The sequence below is a fragment of the Xyrauchen texanus genome, chromosome 9 (assembly GCF_025860055.1).
Source record: "Xyrauchen texanus isolate HMW12.3.18 chromosome 9, RBS_HiC_50CHRs, whole genome shotgun sequence".
NCBI classification, from domain to species: Eukaryota; Metazoa; Chordata; class Actinopteri; order Cypriniformes; family Catostomidae; genus Xyrauchen; species Xyrauchen texanus.
This window is the reverse complement of record NC_068284.1, coordinates 20,805,338-20,828,836: the sequence shown is the minus strand read 5'-3', so window position 1 is coordinate 20,828,836 and position 23,499 is coordinate 20,805,338. Positions and strand designations below refer to the sequence as shown.

The window sequence follows — 23,499 nt, the reverse complement described above, 5'->3', positions numbered from 1 at the left end:
GATATATACCCATATAAATGGATATCGAATCAGAATCTGAATCAAATTCAATTGAGAGCTTGTGAATCAGAATCAAATCAGGAAATCTGTAGCAGTGGCCGGCCCTATGTTATATTATATGGTATTAAATTGTAAAATTTTATGATGAATTAGAAAAGAATGCAAAGAAGCATTTTCACTTGTTGCCTGTGACATTTGGACCCCGCATACAGTCTGTTTACTGTATGTGAGGGGGACAGTGCATGCAGGGGCGAACATTTCATCAAAATGTTGGGGGGACAATAAACATTTTTTGAAGGGGACACCAAGGTTTTTTTTTGTTGTTGACCCGTTTGCATTTGTATTATTTTATTTCTTAATTATTTTAAGAATATATCATTATATTATTTACACTACACATATTTTAATGATATTTTGGGGGGGGGGCATATTGTAAATATGAAATTGAGTTATTCGGTTGGCCACTTTCTCAACGACCTGTGTGCCTCTATGAGGTTTACATACCTGCTGGTGTTTTATCACTCAGTGTTGGGCTTTCAGAACACAAATGCCGGTGTGTTGTTGCTGGTGGGGCAGATAGCAGATGGAGTGTGTACACCGCTTATCGGATACGAGTCTGACAGGACACCCGGCTGTGGCTCTTATGGAAAGAGAAAGACGTGGCATTTAGTCGGTGAGTGTCCTAGAAATTCAGATGTATATAATGCATATCAGAGGTCAATGCATTTTCATCTATTCTGTATGTCTCCCCCCACATAGGAAACTTTAGCGTTTTGCTGTCCTTCCCATTTGTATTTAACCAGTGCCTGGGCTGTGATCTGAACACTCCACAGTGGATCAGTCTCACCTACTTCACCCCCTTCGTTGTGATCTTCCAGTTTGGCTGGGCGGCCACCCAGATTTCCCATCTGTCCCTTATTCCCGAGCTGGTGTCCTGTGAGCATGAAAAAGTGGAGCTCACTGCATACAGGTAAACTCATGCAGCACTGGACATCATGTAATGATCAACCAGTCTCATGATGGATGTGCTTGGAGCAGCTGGGCTTAGAGCTTTGTTGTGACCACTATGTCTTTGCTTTTAAATGTATCTGGGATTGTATCCCTCAGGTATGTCTTCACAGTGATGGCCAACATCACAGTGTATGCAGTGGCCTGGCTGATGTTTCATTTTCAAGGGGATGACCCTACCATTACAGACAACCTCGGCCCTGCTGACATAGCTGTTTTCAGAGTGAGTACTGCTTTTTTTTTTTAACAAACTGAAGGTTCAGCAACTTAAAGCAGTCTCCCCAACATTTTTTAGCTGTTAGTACCCCTACAGCACAATTAGTAAGTCTCAAGTACCCCTTCAAAGGCTAAATAGCAGTTTTATTTATATATATATTTGTATCGATTGACAGCCCTAATATATATTAGGGCTGTCAATCGATACAAATTTGTAATCGAATTAATTACATGGTGTCCCGATTAATTAATCGTGGTTAATCGAATTTTATCGCATATACAAATATTTGCTGAGAAAGCCCCTCATATAACAATAATTCAATATATAATGATGAAATAATTATACATAGTTATCTTTAAATATTACAACATTTTATATATATATATATATATATTGTAAAGGAGTTCAATGGAAAGGAGGAGGCGAGAACCGGCTTGTCAATATAAACAATATTTTAATGCTTAACTTAAACAAAAACAAACACACACATGACGGACATGTCCGTAAACTATCTCTTTCTCCCGCACCATCCTCCACAGTCGGCCTTTATCCTTCTCGGAGGATTGATTAACCTGATAAGGGACCGGGTGTGTAGAATCACGACCTGGCCCTGCCCTCCGCCCTGCCACATATATATCAAATATTCAGATAATTGAAGTACATTGCATTCTTTAGAATACAATGTATTGTTTACTACCATATTATTGATCATAAGACAATTATTGGCATACAGTTCACAGCAATCCATTTCACAAGTGAATTTGTCAATAAGTTGGAGGTTTATTATGAGGGCTTGTTTAAGGACCTGTCAATGCGCACCTGTGTCAGACATGCTTGTGTAGCGTCTCGGGTGCATTGCGTCATAAACATACGTTTTTTAGGTCACTGTGTTAAGTTAAATATAGTTTAATATTTAGAACACATCTTGAGATCCCTTAGTTCGGATTTGAGCTCCATCTAGTGTTTTGAATGCAAGAATGTGATTGAACGCATGTTTGTGTTGTGTTGTCTGCACGATTGGTTGTTTTTTCACTGTATAAACTGCGCGTTAACACACAGTTGAAGTTTCGCTTACTGCCCTCTGGAGTAAACAGGTGGTACTACAAGCTTGCATTTCTCAGGAATCTTCCTTATTACAATGCGATTTAATTGCGTAATTTTTTTAAACGCGTTATTTTTGTATAAAATTAATCGCACTGAATTAACGCTTTAAATCGACAGCCCTAATATATATATATATATATATATATATATATATATATATATATATATATATATATATATATACTGATGACCACTCACAGGTAGAGCGAATAACATTGGTTTTCTCCTAACAAGACCACATGTCAAGGTCTGGGTAGACTAGATGGTAAGCAAACAATCCATTCTCGTAGTCAGCATGTTGAATGCAGGAGAAATGGGCAGGAGTAAAGACCTGAGCGATGTTGAAGAGGGCTGAATTGTTATGGCCAGCTGACTGGGTCAGAGCATCTCTGAAACGGCAAGGCTTGTGGGGTTTACCCAGAGAGCAGTGCTGGATACCTACCGACAGTGGTCCGAAGAGGGACAAACCACAAACCGGTGACAGGGTGTTGGGCGCCCAAGGCTATCCCGTCTGGTCCGAACCGACAGACACTAGTCACTAGTCACTAGACTGGCACAAGTCACAGAAAATAACTGCGTATGGGGCTGCGTAGCCTCAAACCGGTCAGAGTACTTATGATATGTCCACTGTCAAAAGTGCCTACAATGGGCACGCAAGCATTGGAACTGGACCTTGGAGCAGTGGAAGAAGGTCGCCTGGTCTGATGAGTCCCGTTTTCTTTTTCATTATGTGGATGGCCGTGTACATGTGCACCATTTACAGGGGGAAGTGATGGCCCCAAGTTGCACTGTGGGAAGACGACAAGCCGGTGGAGGGAGTGTGATGCTCTAGGCAATGTTCTGCTCTAAAGACCTGGGTCCTGCCATTCGTGTGGACATCATTTTGATACTTGTCACCTACCTAAACATTGTTGCAGACCAGGTACATGCCTTCATGGCAATGTACTGCCTTGATGGCAGTTGCCTATTTCAGTAGGATAAAGCGGCCAGCCACACTGCACACATTGTTTGGGAATAGTTTGAGGTACATGATGAAGATTTCTAAGTGTTGCCCTGGCCTATAAATTTCCCAGATCTCAATCTGATATGCATGCAGTTTTGGTGGCATCATAGGACCAACAGCATTTTAAGTAGGGGGTCATAATATTTTGGCTCATCGGTGTGTGTGTGTGTGTGTGTGTGTGTGTCCGCGCACACGTATATAGTGTATATATCAAATATGATGTTTTAATAATCAACTAAAACAAAACCAGGCTTAATGAGCCATGAAATGCATGCAGACCATACTATATACTACACATATTGTTAGGGCTGCATACTTATCGTTTATTTGCACAATTTGTACAATTTACAAGTATTTACTAGGGATGGGCATTTTGAGTAATTTTGTTGTTACACATAAAAAATAAGTAATCGATTACTTGAAATTTAGAATTTAAGTTCGACCTTCAACTTTTCAACATGCTTAAGAAAAAATTAGCACTATGCATAAACAACAAGATCTATATTCAAAAAGGAAAAAAATACATTGTCACTCACACAGATAGAAGCATACATTCTTCTGAACAAGTCTTCACAAGTCTTCTGAAGCGATACAGTCACTTTATATATGGATTTCTCAGACATTTTTTAACCAAGGACTTCTTTCATAACCCAAATTGTGACCACCATAACAACAAATATTATATGATTTACTAAAAGTATAAAAATGATCTTAGTAATGAGTTCAAATAAGTTTAAATACGTTATGAAGCTTGCAGAACAGCCAAGCACTGCTGTTCTGTTATGTGAGGCTTCTGTGTGCAAATAGTTTCAATTACATTTACTATGATTGTACAGCAATTTACAAGTGAGGATATCACAGTGGCATACTTTATCTAGCATGAATAATAAAAAAAGTACATGTATATACTGAACAGTTGGTAACGGGGACCTTGCTAAGCCAATGTTGGTCAGCTATGTCTTGTGAATATTCACCCTGGTTGTGGTCGTTATAACTTAAAATACCCATTTTTTAATCTCTTCTCATTTTTACTGGATATAGCAACAGCTCCGTGTCTCAATGTGTGATGGATATTGCCCAATATCATCTGCAAAAACTACTGTAAATAAGGCATGTGAAAAGTAATTTCCCCCAGTCATCTTGAAGTCAGATTCATTCACCAATCAGAGAAGTAAAGGTTACCATGGAAATTAGCTGATTTTTTTCCCCACACTTAAATTTGTATTCCAGAATATTATTTTTTTTTATATATATATACTGTATATAGTCTGTTTGAATATATTGTTCAATACTTCTATTATGGGACTTCGTATTAAAATAAAGGTTAAATATATATTATTTTTTTCATATTTTATGCTAGTCAATAGCTATATATTGAATAGTTTTTTTTATTGCTTATTAGATTATTACATTCATAATGTTCACAATTCAGGGATTTCCCACGGACCCCCTGGCTATTTTAAAAGGACCCCAGTTTTAGAAACACTGCTTTAAATAATGGCAGAATTTTCGTTTTGTGTGAACTAACAGCAAGATTTAGGTGAGAGAAGCAGTTTCAAAGGCACAAAGGAAAATCTAATTGCATTATGCAAGTAGTATATTTAAAAGTCAGATATTTAAAGATGAACGAGTACTCAAATTAATTTATTACTTGTGCACATCCCTAGTATTTACATTGATATGTAGAACATGTGCTATAACGGTACTGTCTCTTTAAGAAAACCGGCAGTTCAACCAAGACCTTTTGTTTTGCTTGAAATAATATTCAGTCAAAAGAGTATACTTTGAAACGTAACGCGGTCAACCGGGCGCAATCCGATCTGGAACGCAGAAAACAAAGTATACCTGGGCCTTAACAAGAGTGGAGTGGAATGGCTTCTTTATTATAATTAAATGTTTAGTTTTTGTTGTTTTTGATCGACAACTGACAGTAAAGAACAGACTAGGCATTAAAAGAGACATTATCAATTACGTGGATTTGTTGAAAATGTTAGAGAAATGTTGAGAAATGTTATCAGTACTTTTATAGAATAAATAATTTTTTTACACAAGCAAAAAAGGCCAAAAGTTTGGAATAATATACAGATTTTGCTGTTTCGGAAAGAAATTGGTACTTTAATTCGACAAAGTGGCATTCAACTGATCACAGATTATAGTCGGGACATTACTGATGTAAGAAAAAAAATGCATTTGAAAAAAGTCATCTATGATCAAATCTAGACCATCCCTATTTCCAGCAGCATCACGCCAACACCTTATCCTTGAGTAATCGTGCTAAATTGGTAATTTGGTGCTAGAAAATCACTTGCCATTATATCAAACACTGCTGAAATCTATTTGGTTCGTTAAATGAAGCTTAACTTTCGCTTTGTCTTCTTTCGAAGGCTACATCCTCCGGAGGTCGCATTTGTCGGCCGCATACATCATTGAGGCTGTGTCATTTCAGAAATGCAAGTAGGACACTCTGAATGCAGCCTTCGAATGCATCCTTACACGGAATTGGGAGGAGGCAAGAGGTGTATCCTTTGTGGGCAACTCACAATTCTTTGCTTCAACAGAAATTAACATAATTTGTCTAAATAAAATGACACCAATTTGCTTGAAATAAGTTGAAGTACCTCAGTAGACGGGTGTAGAGTATATACTATGTATAATTATAGTGAAGGGTGAGGGTCAAAAATCCCTTGACTCTTCAGATATATCAATACATATATATATCCTTTTATATCAATATCTATCTATATTATGTTGCTTAACTTCTTTAATAAAATGATGAATTAACTATATGCATGATCACATAATCAATTCTATTTTCTTATGCATAACTGAAATATACTTTGAATCATATGTGTGTTAATTAGTCTCTTTTAGGAACATTCCAGAGTCTCTCTGTCCTGCACGTCGGCTGAAGGTCTTTTGGGGGATAAGCTTATTTGTGATGCTCTCCCGCCTCTCAGGGGAGGGGGTCAGGGGGAATGTGTTAAACATGTGTTCCAGATGTATTCTGTGTTTGATTGTAACCTTTCCATGACTAATTATATGGTTTAAAGTCCTATGTAATAATACCTGAATAGTAGAAGTGTGATTTTCTCTTATTATTTCTTTAGGGAAGAAATGTATGTTATTTCAACCCTTTCCTCTGCCCGAGGAGTGAATATTTTATCTCTCTGTTTTGGTTTAAATGGCCTGATAAGGTGTGCTCTAGCTGTCTTGTGCCCAGAGAAGGACTGTCGTTCGTCAGTGTTTTGTGTGTGCGTTTGACCTTCTACCTAGGTTTTGAACCAGGGATGCACACCAGGCCGACTCGAAGACGCCCCGCGACCATCTGCGAGGTCACTTCAGACGTAAATCTCGGGCGCGGACGACAAGTGCGCTGATTAATGTTGATAGGCCATTTAACTATCTATATGTTGTGACTTTATGTTCTTTTAGCCAATCAGGAGTAAAATAATGGAATGTACGTCCTTGCAAATGGTATAATTGATGTAAGATTTTGTGTAAGGTACGAGTTGGCTTTTCGATCTCCTCGTGAGACTTTGCCGCTGGCTCTACCAATTTCACTGCAAACTATTCTTCAGTAAATTTTGATTCTTTAATTGAATTTCTCGACTCCTGGTTTTCTTTCTCCATATCTGGTCCGGGTCATAACTGTTATACCCCTAACAATTTGGTGGAGAATGTGGGCAATCACTCCGTGGTGACATCTCTGGCAAATCAGCAAACAAGGTAGGAAGCTTTTATTAATTGTTAGGGCTGTCTGACTGGAAGAGATTTTGAAGGGGAGCGGGAGAGCTTCACTCCGACGAGGCGAGTGAAGAGTAATTTAATTATACTATTGAGAGTATAAGAAGTCGCTGAGAGAGCTGTTAAGGGTTAAAACAGCAAACAGCGCAAGTGAAACGTGCTCTGTGGGGTGCCAGGTGGGCATTGGTGTAGCACCACCCCGGCAGAGTGCGTCCCTGGACGGGAGGTCCAGTGGCACCGTAAACCTGCTCAATCTCTTCCACCTCAGATAGGGGTACCCCGAGCTTAGTGAATCAGGCAGTTAGGGATTCAGATATTAGGTATAAAATAAAATAAAATACAATAGGGATTGTTTTGCCAGGGATGCATCAGGAGCGGTCCCAAGTAAATAAATAAATTGTGACCCGAATTGGTATGGATCAGTATATGTGACCAGGATGTTTGTGAAGAATACTTTGTGGTGTATTGTGTAGAAATCCAGTATTGTTGCGGCTATAGTTAATTTAGCCGCATAAAATATTTGCTGCTAAAATCTTTTCGGTAGTGATTTTCAACTGTGACCAAGAAAAATGACTGATAGAGGGAATTTTCTGAGTAGTTCTGACCAAAACGAGCAGGGCACACGCTGTGAACAGCTCTGCTCTGACGAGCTCAAATCAAAGAAATTTGCACAGCTCATTAAGAAAATGGTCAGTCAGGGGTTTGATTCTGATTGGAACGTCATGCAGCAGATTGACTGGCTGCAGAACAAAAAAGACGCTGATAGGGCCAAATATCTATCCGTGTTTGCCTATTCATGGATTTGTAAACTGGGTGGTATACCGTTAAACCATGAAAAGGCAATTCCAAATGTGATGGACGGATGGTCTAGTTTGATTGCCCAGCGTGATAGAGTGGCAAAAATTATTGGGCAGGAAGTCGGCTGTGATCTGTGTAGTTTGAGTAAGGGTTTCGAGGCTGTTTGTGAAAAAACAGAAAATACTGTGAAAAATGAGACTGAAATGTGATAAGATTTTCTGGGAAAAAGTGTGTGTGTGTGCTCTCAGCTTGCCTGACAGAAAAACAAATGCAGTTCTATTTTGATAGCAGGGATCACTGAGACACTTTGTCAGTGATCAAGGCCAAAGAGCGTTCAGTCTCAGTCACCATTCACTTTCATTGAAAAAAATAAAACCCAATGAAAATGAATGTGGTCTGCTGTGAGCAGATTTGGGCCCCATTGTGAGAGAATGCATTAAAGCAACAGATTGGGCTAAATAAGTGCAGGCGTGAAACACAGCAAAAGTATAGGAGCATTTATGTCAGAATGTGGTCTGAGGTGATCAGTCTCTAGCAATCTTCTTAACATTTCATTTTGTATTCCAGCTAGCCGATGATGAGTGTGAAGGATGCCTTATTTTGATTGACACGGGCGCGACTGTATCAATTACAGATCTCGATCTTGAGATCAGAGAAATCTGTTCCTGTCCCTCTAACCATCTCTAACTCTGAAAAAGTATATTGGACTGAATTTTGGGTAGGGAGAAATACTGTAGGGACTCTAATCGGTGTTGACATTCTGAAAGAACTCGAAGCTGATGTTTTGCTTTCTCAAGATAAGCTAGTGCTTGGCTGAAATGAAACAATTCGCTTATCTCAGAGAGGCCCCCACCATGTGCAGAGATGTGCAGTGGCTGAACCTGCTAGGTTAACTGAAACTCGCTCTGAGTGGAAGTTTATAATTTCCAAATTTCCTGATGTATGGGCAAAAGATAAATATGATTGTGGTTTAGCACAGATTCAGCCACTGAGCATCCCAGGTCCTTTGCATGAAGCCAAAAATTCTTTTGAAAAATGAAGCTCGACAGGGGGCTGACACGGTTGTTGATGAACTATGCAAACGGGGGATTGTGATTCCCTGTGCCTCTCCCACTAACTCTCCCATGGGGCCTGTCAAAAAGCCAGATGGGAGCTGGCGTTTGACCATTGATTACACTTCTCTGAATTCAGTGTCTGAGAAAATGCACCCTCTGGTGGCCAACCCCGCAACTATCCTACACGAGATAGGATCTGAACATTGTTTTTTTTACTGCTTTAGACATTTCTAACGGTTTTTGGACTTGTCCCCTAGCCAAGGAGGACCAAGGCAGATTTGCTTTCACCAGCAGGGGTCGCCAATGGACATGGAGTCGTTTGCCACAAGGTTTCTGCAACTCACCCACACTGTTTCATCAGGTACTAGCATCCTTCATCGATCCGGTAAGAAAACAACTTGAATATGATGGATCTGTTGTCCTACAATTTGTGGATGACATTTCAATTGTTAGTCCAACCAAGTTCAAACATTTGACTGCTGTACAGACTGTTTTGAATGCCCTCCAAAACAGGGGATTCAAAGTGAACTTGAAGAAAGCACAGCTAGCACTGCCTGAAGTGACTTATTTGGGGCAAATTGTGGGTGTGCACGGCAGACGCATCACTCCTGAACGAGTTAAAGCTATCATTGAACTTCCAAAACCAAACACGGTCACTGGTCTAAGGCAAGTAATGGGTCTTTTGAATTATTGCCGCCAGTATGTTTCTGAATACACCGAACTTTCTAAACCACTCACAGAGGCTGAAAGGAGGAAAACCTGGATCGGAGCTGATCGACTGGACTGAGGAGATGGAGGAGGCGTTTGTGAGTATCAAAGAAACTCTTGCTTCCTCCCCAGCATTACGTCATGCCGATGCCAGCAGGCCGTTCCATCTATGGACATGGGTGGGAACTCGATCCTATTCAGCGGCCCTGGGTCAAAGGGTTCCAGGAAGAAACTCCTATGGGATGGTAGGATATTATTCTGCTCCTATTCCTGTTTCAGTGGCAGGACAGCATCCGTGCCTGTTGATATGCGACTGTGCAGAGTGGGCTGTAAAGATTACCGAGGACATTGTGACTCATCAGAAGGTGATACTGCACACTAGACACCAGATTCTGAAATTGTTAAAGGGGTCATGACATGAGAAACCAAATTTGCCTTGATCTTTTGGTATATAAGAGGTCTTTGTATCATTAAAACGTCCTGCAAGTTTAATATTTTAAGACGTCCTCCCCATTCTAAAAGAATCATTTATTTAATCAAGCTCAAAATACAGCTCGTTCTGGATTCATGGTTAGAAGTGACGTGTCGGTTAGAAGTGACGTAACAGCGTTTGCATATGACCGCCTCCAGCACAACATAACTACGCTATAAGCGCAAGACAACTACGCTCATTTCAGTATCGCCGTCGCCTCACAAGTGTTCAGTCGATGGACAGCGAGCTCTGACAGAGACTACTTGTGCACAGGAAAATTACGATGCCACACAGATGTGCTGTTCCTGGCTGTGGTCAAACAAAACCTCTGAATAAGCTGCCGAAAGATCCAGGCGTCAGGGAAAAATGGATGCAGTTTATTTTTTGCGGATCTGACCCAGTCACGGCAGTGTTAACTTAAGCGTTTGCTCTGTACATTTTAAGGATGACTGTTTTGAGAACAAATCTCAATATGATGCTGGCTTTGCCAGAAAACTGTTGCTCAAAGATAAGTCCGTGCCGACTATTCTGGGAACAACGACGACGCAAACTGTAAGTAATCTATTTTAAACTTTAAACTACTTTTTAAAGCGCAATTTCATTCATTATGAATAATCACAGTGTTTTTACTTAGTTTACTTGCATATTGTTCTGGCTGGGAGCGTCAATAATTGATACATAGGCACTGACGTTAGCCAATCAGAACAGTGGGCGTTAACACTGAAGTCTTAAATGGAAAACGCCCCCAAAACAGACTGTTTGAATCAGAGGATGAGAAACAGGGTGGGAAAAGGTCATAAATCACTAGATTTTAAAAGTTTTTCTTAAAAAAAAATATATTAATACTATAATTGCACCTAAGGGAACATAATAATACAATAAAAAAACCATGTCATGACCCCTTTAACAAACACTCGTTTAGGCTCTATCTCTAATCAAAGACGAGCTAAATGGGAGGCCACTCTCTTGAGTAAAAATGTGGATATAAATATTGACATTGAAACTGCTATCAACCCTGCCTCCTTGCTTCCAGAAGAAGGAACTGCACACAACTGTGCCCGACTGATCGAGACGGACAGCCAGAGCCCTCTTCAATCTGAACCACTTTCTGATGCCATGAAGTTGTTACGTGGATGGTTCCAGCTTTCATGAACAGGAAAACGCTTCACTGGCTGGGCTGTTGTAAATGAACATGGTGAAACTGTTGACTGTGGTTCTCTTTCAGGAGGAGGGGCTCAAGTGGCCGAGCTGGTCGCATTGACACGAGCATTGCAGTATGGCCAGGGAAACGAGTCAATGTTTACACTGACAGCCGTTATGCATATGGTGCTGTTCATGACTTCGGCCCTGTGTGGAGACGCAGAGGATTTCTAACCACTGCCGGTCTGCTGATCTCTCATCAACAGCAGGTAAAAGAACTTATGAATGCCTGTGATCTTCCTGCAACAGGAGCAGTTATCAATGTCACTGGACATGCAACGGACAAATCTCCTGAGGCCGCAGGAAACCGAGCTGCTGACACAGCTGCCAGAGAGGCTGCAACACGGACTGAGACTTGCGTGAGTGTTATGGCTCTTGCTCCTCAGGAGAGTGAGACCCCCAGAGACATTTTTAAACTCTATGATGAGGATGACCCTGAAGAGATAGAACAATGGACAAAATTAGGAGCTCAGAAAAATGCAGAAGGACTGTGGAAATTTAATGAGCGTTTTGTTTGTCCTGTTTCTGCTAGAACTGAACTAATGTCTTTGTATCATGGTTTGGCACATGCAGGTCCTGAAAAACTACATGCAATGATTTCCAAAACCTGGTGGTGGCCCCGACTGAGGGCTTCTTGCAATGATTTTTGTAAGAGATGTCTAGTATGCCTTAAGGTTAATTCTTTTTCTAAGCTGAAAATTCCCTTAGGACATGCCCCTCGACCTCAAGGGCCGTGGACACACCTCCAAATTGATTTCATAGGTCCACTGCCCCCTAGTGGAGGTTTTACATACATTCTAATGATTGTTCATCTGTTTTCCAGATGGGTTGAGGCATTTCCACTGAGAAACTGCACCGCAGATGCAACCGCCAAGATTATGTTGAATGAAGTTTTCCCAAGATGGGGTTTGCCCTTACAAATTGATTCAGATCAGGGTACACATTTTACTGGGAAGGTGATGAAAAATGTCATGAAGTTGATGGGGGTGAGGCAACACTTTCACATTCCATTTAGGCCCCAATCTAGCGGATTTATTGAACGCACTAATCGTACGCTTAAAACTTAATTGAGAAAGAGATTGTTGGAGTGGGGGAAAGGGTGGCATGCAGCTGTCCCAGCGATTTTGTTAAGCATGAGAGCCAGCCCTAACAAGACTACACAGCTCAGCCCTTTTGAGGTAATGACAGGTCGCTACATGCGGCTGCCCTGGGATGCCCCCTTGCAACATGAGGGACCATCCGGGCCTTTGAAAGACACTTTACAAAATTATCTGAAAGCTTTGGATGACAGTCTGCGAGACACACGGGTTAGTGTTAGCACACGACAAGCAGATCGAGATAATGTTGAGCAAAAAGACATGCCTGCTTTGCCTGAAATAGGTGACAATGTGATGTTACAGCGGGAGATAGTTTCCCCCTTAGGTCCGAAATTTGATGGGCCTTATCAGGTGGTATTGACCACTAACACCTCTGTTCTACTGGACAGGGGGGTTTTGGGTACAGTATGGAGACATTGGTCACAGGTGAAACCACTTGAAAAGTGTAACAACTTACTACCTCGGGATCATTAAATGTCTGTCATGTATGTTAAAATTCTAGAATTCTAGAACAAATGTTTTATCATTACAGATGGCTTAGTCCGACGACATACTGAAGCTGCTAATTCTTCAAGAAGAAGTGCGTAGTGAGAGACGACTGAAAGTGAAACGAGCTTTCATCCGATTGGTACTTCCGCTCTCGTTGGTATTTTTACCGCATGTGGAGAATTTTTTGATGAGAACTCTGAAGTAGTTCAAGAAGTTTGAAAATTTTTTTTTTTCAAATTTTACAACAACTGCCAACAACCAAGAAAAACTGTGTCCAGGTGTACCTAGGAGAATTGGGGCTGTTTTAAAAGCAAAGGTGTTTTAAAAGCAAATATTGATTTAGCTTTTTAATGTTTACTAGACTTTGCATGATAATTGATAAATGAAAACTATTTATGGCATTATTTTTGAAGACATCCTCACTATGCAAAATTGTGATGGCTAGATGACTGGGTCAGAGCAGCTCATTGATGCATGTGGGGAGCAAAGGCTAGCCTGTCTGGTCCAATCCCACAGAAGAGCTACTGTAGCACAAATCGTTGAAAAACTTGATGCTGGCCATGATGGAAAGGTGTCAGAACACACAGTGCATCACAGCTTGCTGCGTAGCCATAGTCGGAGTTCTAATGCTGACTCCTGTCCACCACCAAAAGCGCCTACAATGTGCAGGTGAGCATCAAAACTGGACCATGGAGCAATGGAAGAAGGTGGCCTGGTCCGATGAATCATGTTTTCTTTTAGATCATGTGGACGTCCGGGTGTGTGTGTGTGTCATTTACCTGGGGAAGAGGTAGCATCAGGATGCACTGTGGGAAGAAGGCAGAGCAGTGGAGGCAGTGTGATGCTCTGGACAATGTTCTGCTGGGAAAAATAAAAGTAAAAATGTTACTTTGACACGTACAATCTACCTAAAGATTGTTGCAGACCATGTGCACCCTTTCATGACAACGGTATTCCATGATAGCAGTGGCATCTTTCAGCAGAATAATGCGCCTTTATTGAGTTGGCGTGAGTTGGGGGTGGGACTATCTGACTGGTTGAACAACTGTAGGCAAGGGGCGCATTCAGAAAGCTGATTTGAAAACAACATTTATTTTTGCAGTTCCATTCGGTGGTTCTAATGTAACAGAAATTACATACTCCATCTTTAAAGGAATAGTCCACCCAAAAATGATAATTCTGTTATAATTTTTTTAATCCTTATGACTTTTCAAACTAGTTTGTCTTTCTTCTGTGGAAAACAAAGATATTTTCATAGATGTATGATGTGTTATATCCATACAATGTAACTCAATGGGGTACAACACTTCCAAGCTCCAAAAAGGACATAAAGGCAGCATACAGGTATTTCACATGACGCTATATTCAATGTCTTTTGAAATGATACGATCGGTTTTTGGCGAGAAACAGACCAAAATGTAACTCCTTTTTTTAATATAAATGTTGACATCAGCATTGTGACAGAAGCTTGATTACACTTCCTTGCATTTGATGCATGCACAGAGCACTGTACACTTGGAAGTTCTGAACCCCATTTTCTTGCATTGCATGGATATAAACTAGGGCTATCAATCGATTACAATTGGTTATCTAATTAACCACGCTATGCCGAAATATCCAAAATTCTAAATATAATATTTATTTAGTTTTTATATAATATTCATTATTACGGTGCGGGGGCACAATTAAGTGCGTTATTTTATTTATTGATGCATTATTTTTATATAATTAATTGAACTTAATTAATATGTTAAATCGAGAGTCCTAATATAAACTTATTATACATTTTAAGAAATATTTTGTGTGAGATGTAGGTTTAAAATCGTATAAGTGTGAGAAAAGATTAACCATTGTCAAAAAATGTCCACCTGCTAGTTTTAAAGTGGGGAAGCCATTTTTCAGGGTTTCAAAGAGGTTGGGTTTGCTTCTGTCTCATTCAGTGCCTTTGTACTCACTTTTTGCTGCATGTAATCAATGGCTTATGGTTAGCAACTGTTTCCCACCTTCTCCTATTGAAGTTTACCTAGCAGGCTGCAACATCTAGGCCTGGTGAAACCTAATGGGACAGCTCTGATTTACTGTAGACAGTAATATATTATCTCTTCACACAGAATTTAAGTCTCATAGTGGTGGGCATTGGAGCACTGTTCTCGCTGCTGTTTCACCTGGGCACACAGGAGAAGGGAGCACGTCCCAGTCAGGAGGATGATGGGTCCAGTCCTGGGGAATGCCAACCTCTTCTCAACAACTCCACTGTGGCTTCTCAAACCAATCTGCTGCAGTGGCAGCATTGGCTAAGACAGCCATCATTCTACCAGATTAGCATACATTTAACTGTTACTTTTCAGTAGCATGTAATTTAATGCTTTGCTTGTATAAACTTATCTGCATAGTGCATTGAAGCTATCACTAAATCACTGTGGTTTGCTAATGTGAACCGAGTAAAGTAATAAAATGTCTATTATAACTGGCTGTCAGAACCCACTTTTGAAGTTAATATATCTCATGTATTTTTAACACCCTGTTCCGTTATTAGGTGGCTGTGCTTTATATGTCTACCAGACTGATAGTGAACCTGTCACAAACATACATTTCCATGTATCTCACCTATACACTACTGCTGCCAAAGGTAAGACAGCTACAGACCTTTATTCAGAGTAGCGTCATTTTTTATTTTTGAAGTGAATTAAAAATTAGGCTGTGAGGTATATGGCAAGCTCTGTATAAAGTTGTATAAATGCCCTACAAACTTTTTATCTACAGCTTTTGTGTGAACTGAGTGATATTTTATTTCCCCATGTTTTGTCAGTTGAATGATCAACACCAGTTTAAACAACAGTACATACCCATTGAAGAGACTGTGTTTCTACTCCTCGTAGTCTCCCTTTTTACACCCATCAAAAATTAAATATGTGCTACTCTTATTAACGTCCATAGAGACACAAAAACAGATAAAAACTTATAAAAATGATTGTTCTTCACAGTGATCTTTATTTCCTCTTATGTCTTGCAGAAGTACATAGCCATTATTCCCTTGGTCATGTATACGAGTGGCTTTGCTTCCTCGTTTATCATGAAGCCTTTTAGCAAACTGATAGGGAAATGTTTAAGTATGACTTTGCATTTGTCTCACTCATTTAGCTTTCCTCCAACTCTTACATTGCTTGAGGAGCCTAATAATGTATTCAGAGATGCAATCATTTATATACAAATGGGTCACCCTAGTGTTGACTACTCGACTTAAAATAAAGACTTTAAGGTATACTGCACCCAAAAATAAATACTGACATTATTAACTCACCCTCCCATTGTACCAAATCCATATATATGCCTTTCTTTCCATTGTGTGACACAAAAGGTGATTATAATTATTATTTTGGCATGTCATAAAATATCATTGTGGATCGGTGTGTTATTTTCTTCATACGTTTTTGAGGCATCAATATATTATGTTTCATTTAGAAGCCCAATTTGCGTGATTTCCAATTCACTGTCCTTCCACCTTCCATTTAATGTAGTCTGGCATAATAGCGTTGGGAGACCACAAGAGGGTGATATAACATTTACCAAAGCCGGTCATGGTCAGGACAAGGCAAACCAGTCCAATCTGGGTCTAGTCACCATACACACAAACGTTTTGAAGAATGAACAGTGACGTTGATGAGTTTGCAGGTTAGTGTATGAAACAGGTGTTACTGTGCAAACTAAACAACTAAAAATGATTATACAATTTCTCTGTATTTAGCATTAAATACGTTACATTCAAGTTGTCAAACCACAAAAGACACTTGTTACTAAAAAAATAAAAAGGTAGGCAATATGAAAGGTTTATATAAACAATATATAATCCTGTAATGGCTATAGTAAATAATCTTTGTCCTTAGATAATGATTTGGGTCGAATTTAATGGAAAACTATGCGAGTTGAGTTAAGCTAGTGATGGGCCACTTCTTTTAAAACGAATGGGAGAAATTGGAATGCTCAACGGTCATGGATTTCAGTGTTCCCTCATTCAAGTACATAAGAGCTGTGCGTCCATGTGCTACCCCATTAAATTTACCCTGCAGCTCACACTTTACTAGACAGCCCTATTTATATCTGAAAACAAAATGCAGATATATCGATAATCATAAAAAAAAAAAAATCTGATTATTGATGTGTGATCCCAAGCCTTTTATATATTTATTTATTTTTGTGGATAATATCCTGGTCGCTATTTCCATATAATGAAAGTGAAAAGAGATTGGGTCTGTCAAGCTCCAAAAGCACAACATTTAAATTTTTTGGTGAGCTATTCCTTTAATTGCTTTGCTAATTACCACTTGGGGGAAAAAAGGCACCTCCCAAGGACCTCCTATAGCCCTGATTTTGATCATAATAATTAAAAAAATGGCTCTTTTGTCTAAACTGTTCTCATCCTTTCAGTTTTCAGAAGACATTAATATAAATGAAATTATAAACAAACATTAGACAATTCTAAGTATTGGAGGCCAGTTTAATAGAATGGAAGTGTTTATGTACTTTATTCACATTAATGTTTCCTTGTTCTTTATTAATAGATTACATTTTTTTGGGACTGCTGCTGATTCTTGCGTTCTCCTATTGGGTGCTGCTGGACACACATATGGGAGACAAGGTGTATGGGGCAGCTGTATTATTAGGGGTGGGGTCAGCTACCATCCAAGTGATGTCACTTGCCATGACGGCTGAACTCATAGGAGATCAAACAGTGAGTGTTTTGTATATTTAGCCTTTCTTCATATATCAGGGCTGCAAAACTGTAATGGTAACGCATGACTGAAAGAGCAGGGTTGAAACTAAGAAAAGCAGGTGTTTGCAGAAGTGAAAATAGGCATTTGCTTCAGAGATACCAGTTTCAAATGTGTAAAAATTATGTCTCGGGATGTTTAAACGTGTGCATGATTCTGATCTAATAATTTGTTCTTTGACAGCAAAGTGGGGCATTTGTGTATGGTGCTATGAGCTTCACAGACAAGATTGCTAATGGTCTGGGAGTTATGATCATCCAAGCTTTGCACCCCTGCCAGTAAGTGCGTATACTTGCCTACTTGTATAAATATTCAAAAGGGAAGATAAAAGGCTGTTTAATGTTTCAATCTATGGGGGAGTTCTATAATTTGTGTGTGTGTGTGTGTGTGATTTCTCTTCTATTCAGCACGATAGTATGCTGTCCAGCCTGTGTATGGTATTACCACTATGCCATGGTCATTGTCACTGGTGGAGTGGCCATTTTAGCAGCTCTCGGCCTCTGCACGATCCTTATCTGGCCCATAAAGATTGTTCACTGTAAGGAACGCAACACATCTATGTCTTTCTCAATTTTCACACACGCACTTCCCCAGTGACCTAGTCTCTTACTTTTATACAGTATGTCTAGAAAGGTTTAATATTGTAACTCTCTTACTGCCTTACCTTATGCACCACTTGCTATTTTGTATTTTAGTATCTGTGCAAGATCATAATGTTCAGTAAACAGCAGGGACTTGAAGGGTGAGGGTCTCACAAACAATCAGGAATCAGAAGTAAACGACTTTGAACAACAAACAACAAATGAGTAATTAATGATCAGTATGATCAGTCAACAGCTACTTATGCTTTTTTTTATTTTTTTATAAAAGATTAAATATAAACTTTAAAGTGATTGTTTTGCAAATGCTAAAAGGTTGATTGCATTTACATATGCATGAATACCAGTGCTTGCAAGGCAGCATTGTATTGATATTCCTCAAACATACGAGTTAGGGATTCATTCTAAACTACTAACACTAACTCATTTTCACAATTAATTCTACCACAACTGCTTAACCAGTCCATACACTCCATTCAAACTTTGTTTTGTTGATAATTTCAGTTTTATGTGTGCTGGTTTTATCATTTAAGAAATATTTATAAGAGTTTTAAAATCTCCCATTGACTTACTGTACAATTCTTCTTCTTCGAGTCCGTTGCAATCTCAGATGTCGTTCTGCCAATATCTGGCGCAGATCACAGCTGATGTAGTTGGTTCAGCCAGATCCTGGGCACTGCACTGAGGGGCGTTTTCACACTCCAGTAGATGGGACATTGTCTGTACTGCTCCGCAGCTACATGTGTCGTCTGTCTGGTGGTTCCATGTTTTCATAAGTGCTTTGCACCTGCCCTGTTCCACTCGTAATCTGTTGAGGGTCTTCCAGGTTAGCCATGGGAGGTCGTGCCCGCTGGCGAGACATTCAGTCGGGGTGATTCCTCTCTCCATCCAGTCCAGGGCTCGTGTGTTTAGCTGGTTCCATTCATCTGTACAATTAAAAATCATAGAATGTTTAGCACTTCAAATGTAATCCACTGTGATGTTATTGTTTTTGCATTTTCAATTTTGATTGGTCTACTTTCTTGCATACACTCACTGAGCACTTTTTTAGGAATGCCTTCAGTTAATGTTCAACCATCAGAATGGGGAAAAAATTTCTCTCAGTGATTTCGACCTTGGCATAATTGTTGGGTTGGTTTGAGTATTTCTGTATCTGTTGATCTCCTGGGATGTTCATGCACAACAGTCGCTAGAGTTTACTCAGAATGATGCCAAAAAACATCCAGTGAGTGTCAGTTCTGCCTTGTTGATGAGAGCAGTCAATGGAGAATGGCCAGATTGGCCCAATTATATGCATTATTATGTTTCTCGTATGTGAGACAATGATGTCTGACATGTTTTCTGTTCATACAATTTACTGAACAGCATAAATGTTCTTTATGAACAGACATTTCTGTATCTTGGGTTCATATGTTGCTACCTGTCATTTACAACTTGTTACTCATTACCAATGTTGCAGTGCGAGTTAAGTGTACATCTGGTGACCTGATCATTTGTGATGCTTGTGCGTTTAAATGCTTAAAAACAGAATTGTCAAACTGAAATTATTTAAATGCAGTCTATTGAAGTTGAAACAATCAACACAACTAGGATGTTTTTAAAAGGCCATTGTGTATATTACTTTTGAAGTAAGCTACTTGTTTAAAAAACAGTTTTATTTAAAAGTTATAATAAAGTAGACAAGTGTCTGTCTGGGAGCATTAATGGGTTCTGCAAAATCGGGATCCCTAAGATACAGAAATTGACCCAAGCAAATATACATGTATTCTGTATTAATTCACACTACTGAAGGATCAATTTAAGTCCTATTATTAACAATCTTAAAAATGAGGCCTGCCAAATGTCCCAATAAATGTCTTTCATCACTTTTTTTAAAAAGTGAATTGGACTCAAACCCTCACGTCAGAATTTATGTTCTCTAGTGAAAAAATCTTTCTCATTTAAAAAAATGATTATCCAAAATCCCATGTCATTGGTTTGTGATGATCTTATTTCCTATGGAAGAAGTGTGATAGACTAATCACATATAGACTAATCTGCTCTGGTCATGACATTCACAGTGTCCTTGATAAGAGGGAACAAGTGTTCTGAAACCATAATGGGGCAACACTTGGGGGATTCTTGGGAGATGTTATAACAATAACAATGATCCTGTTATGGAAAACTAAAACAGGTGGTCTGAGGATAAAGGCCTGTGCAAATATATGTTATGTTCATACATTCAGGATTGCCTGCTATGTCTATAATTTCTCTCCCCAAGGGGGCACCAGAGTCAAAGGGATGGTTTTGAAACCCCTCAGCTTTGGAACGTCTTATAAGGCTTATTATGTGCTGGCTATGTGGTAAAATAAATAGCTAACAACAAATTACATATGTGACATTATTTACACACCCTTATGTCATTCAATACCTGCATGACTGATTTATTGTGGAAAAAAATAAATGACATGTATTAGAATCCTCATGCAGGTCTTTTCCATCCAGTGATAAAATATATCATTTATTTTGTTTCACAGAAGAAAAAAATGTGAGTAGATTGTGACAGAATTTGGTGAACTATTTTTTAATTTTATGGGGATGCAAGCAATTACATCTATTTTAAAACCTTGTGGAGTTCTACTTGTTAAATTGTTTGGTTATTGACCACAGGCTAATTGTAATGCCCAAGAAAAAAATGCACTTGTTCCAAATGCTTTGATATTAGCTGATGATGTCATTCTTTTCACTGGTAAAATAGTTTAGTGTACCTTCACTAAACCTATAGTTTAGTGTACCTACTACCTAGTGTATGATTGCCAAATGAGGGCTAATGGGCATGAATACTTGAATGCTAATTTATCTAAAGCTGCAATTCATTCATTTGAAACATTTCAGAAATAACGTCTACATTTATGCATTTGCCAGATGCTTTATCCAGAGCAAATTACAGAGCCCTTATTACAGGGACAATCCCCCAGAGCAACCTGGAGTTAAGTGCCTTGCACAAGCAATGGTGGTGACTGTGGGGATTGAATCAGCAACCTTCTGCTTACCAGTTCTGTGCTTTAACTCACTACACAACCACCACTCCATAATTACCTCTCTCTTGTCATGTTGAACATCACTAGCAAGTGCCTGGTGGAAAATCCAATCTAAATATTTATTAATAACATCTTTGTTGTAAAGCTTAGAAAATAAATCTAAAACACATGTTCACTTGCATTCTATTAAGGAGCAATTATCACTAATTGGAACAGCATTTATAGAAACCACTGTGAATTATCCAACTGGATACAACACAATGGATTGTTTCAGAGGCTGTACTGCAAGATGAAGATTTGTCTTCTCCCTTAAACAGTAACTTTAAACAATAAAGTTGTTGTATATAGATGTTATGTGATAGCACCCTTAGTATCAATAGAAATAAACCAATAATTGCCACCTTTATGTACTTTCAGCAATTATAATCTGCTACTCATTAGTGACAAATCTGTTTGCAATGAAGACAAAATCCAAGGGCAACCCATTCTATTTACTTGCTTTATTTGCATATTGAACCACAGGTCAGTCAATGTATTTCTGATATGATTTGTGAAATAACATTGGACTGCTCCCTGAAGATCTGGAATGCTTGCTGAAGTAAAATGTGTGTATCACAAATGAAGCCATTAGTCAATGTTTTCTTCCCTATCAAAACATTTCATTAAGAATTTCAACCTGACATTGTATGGGAAATATATTTAATGATATTTAAAATAGAGGGAGCCTCTATTTATCCCTGATTCAGCTGTTTTTTTTGTGTTTTTTTTTTTTTCCTGAACATTCATTATTATGTTGGAAATATTTGAGTTTAAACAAGTTTTCTTCCTGTATAGATTAGCACAATTACAGCGTTAAATATGTCAATAGCAAATTGACTATTTTTAATTTATATAATAAATATTTGTCTTGTGTAATATGAATTCAAATATACTTGCAAATAGGCAAATTAAAATCTCTCATTCTCTTGCTTTTTGTGTGTAGCCCTTAGTGTATGTGAAATGGATTGGGTGAACTTTCTCTTAATGGCCATTGGGTGGTGCAAGCATCTTCACACTTTACTGATGTCTGATTTCCTGAGAAGATTAAGGTCCTAGAACCTGATGAAGATAATTCAGCCAATCACTGCATTGTCTGATATTGGTGTATTTACATGTATTACAATCTGCCTTAATAGTGAGTTAGCTTGGTTATTAGAGGCATATTCAGTTTATTTAGTCTCACACCCCCTATGTAATAACGTTTCCTCGATTATGTGTTTGTTTATTACCATTAAAAATGTATTCTTAGTATTTTAAGGCCAGTTCCTGGGCAAAAAACTGCATGTTTCCCCCCTCCTGTTAGAACATGTGCAAGCAATGCCCTGTTGGTTACTGGAAGAGTAAAATTCAGGGGGGTGAAACTTCAGAGAGATAATAACTATGGTGTGGTTTTTATTTGGGGGCATCAGCGACCACAATCACATCCATATTGGCAGCAATCAAACATCTAGCAGGTCTTTAACATTTACTGCACAGTGCCAGGGTTTCCGTTGTCCAGTAATTACCGGACATTGGCCGGTAAAAAATTCAATGTCCGACAAAATTAAATCTCTCCAGTCAAATTGTCCGATTAAAATTGCCTAATAATCCCATCCCCCTAACACAATCTGAATTTGAGAATAAGCCTAAAATGTCCATCCATCCATCCATCCATCCATCCATCGTCAACCACTTATCCTGTGTACAGGGTCGCGGGGGGCTGGAGCCTATCCCAGCTAACATTGGGCAAAAGGCGGGGGACACCCTGGACAGGTCACCAGTCCATCGCAGGGCCACACATAGACAGACAAACACTCACCTCCACATCTAGGGCAATTTTTTTGGAGACACCAATTAACCTAGCCTGCATGTCTTTTGGATGGTGGGAGGAAGCCGGAGAGAACCCACGCAGACACGGGGAGAACATGCAAACTCCACACAGAAAGGCCGGGGCAACCAGGGTTTGAACCCACGACCTTCTTGCTGTAAGGCGACAGTGCTAACCGCTGCACCACCGTGCCGCCCCTTAGCCTAAAATGTATAAAGCAAAAATACACCGATCTCTTGCTATGTTATAAAGGAACAGGCTCTATCGTTTGAAAGTTATGAAACAATATCGCATGCTGCATTTCAAATAAAGCGCACGCCTAAAACGGCTGCAATATAGACCTAAACAACGAACGATTGAGTGAGACGTT

The 23,499-nt window shown here is 39.2% G+C and overlaps 1 protein-coding gene across 1 annotated transcript; it reads left to right on the top strand.

The window, feature by feature from the left end:
- Positions 1 to 438: 438 nt before the first annotated feature.
- On the top strand, positions 439 to 22,202 carry LOC127649477 (major facilitator superfamily domain-containing protein 12-like; the record flags this gene model as incomplete). Its single annotated transcript, XM_052134580.1, has 10 exons — positions 439 to 673; positions 760 to 970; positions 1,108 to 1,231; positions 15,007 to 15,231; positions 15,432 to 15,524; positions 15,909 to 16,005; positions 17,455 to 17,624; positions 17,848 to 17,942; positions 18,072 to 18,202; positions 18,360 to 22,202. Coding segments are annotated over 10 exons (1,410 nt in total), but the record flags the coding sequence as incomplete, so codon positions are not given.
- Between the last annotated feature and the right edge of the window lie 1,297 nt (positions 22,203 to 23,499).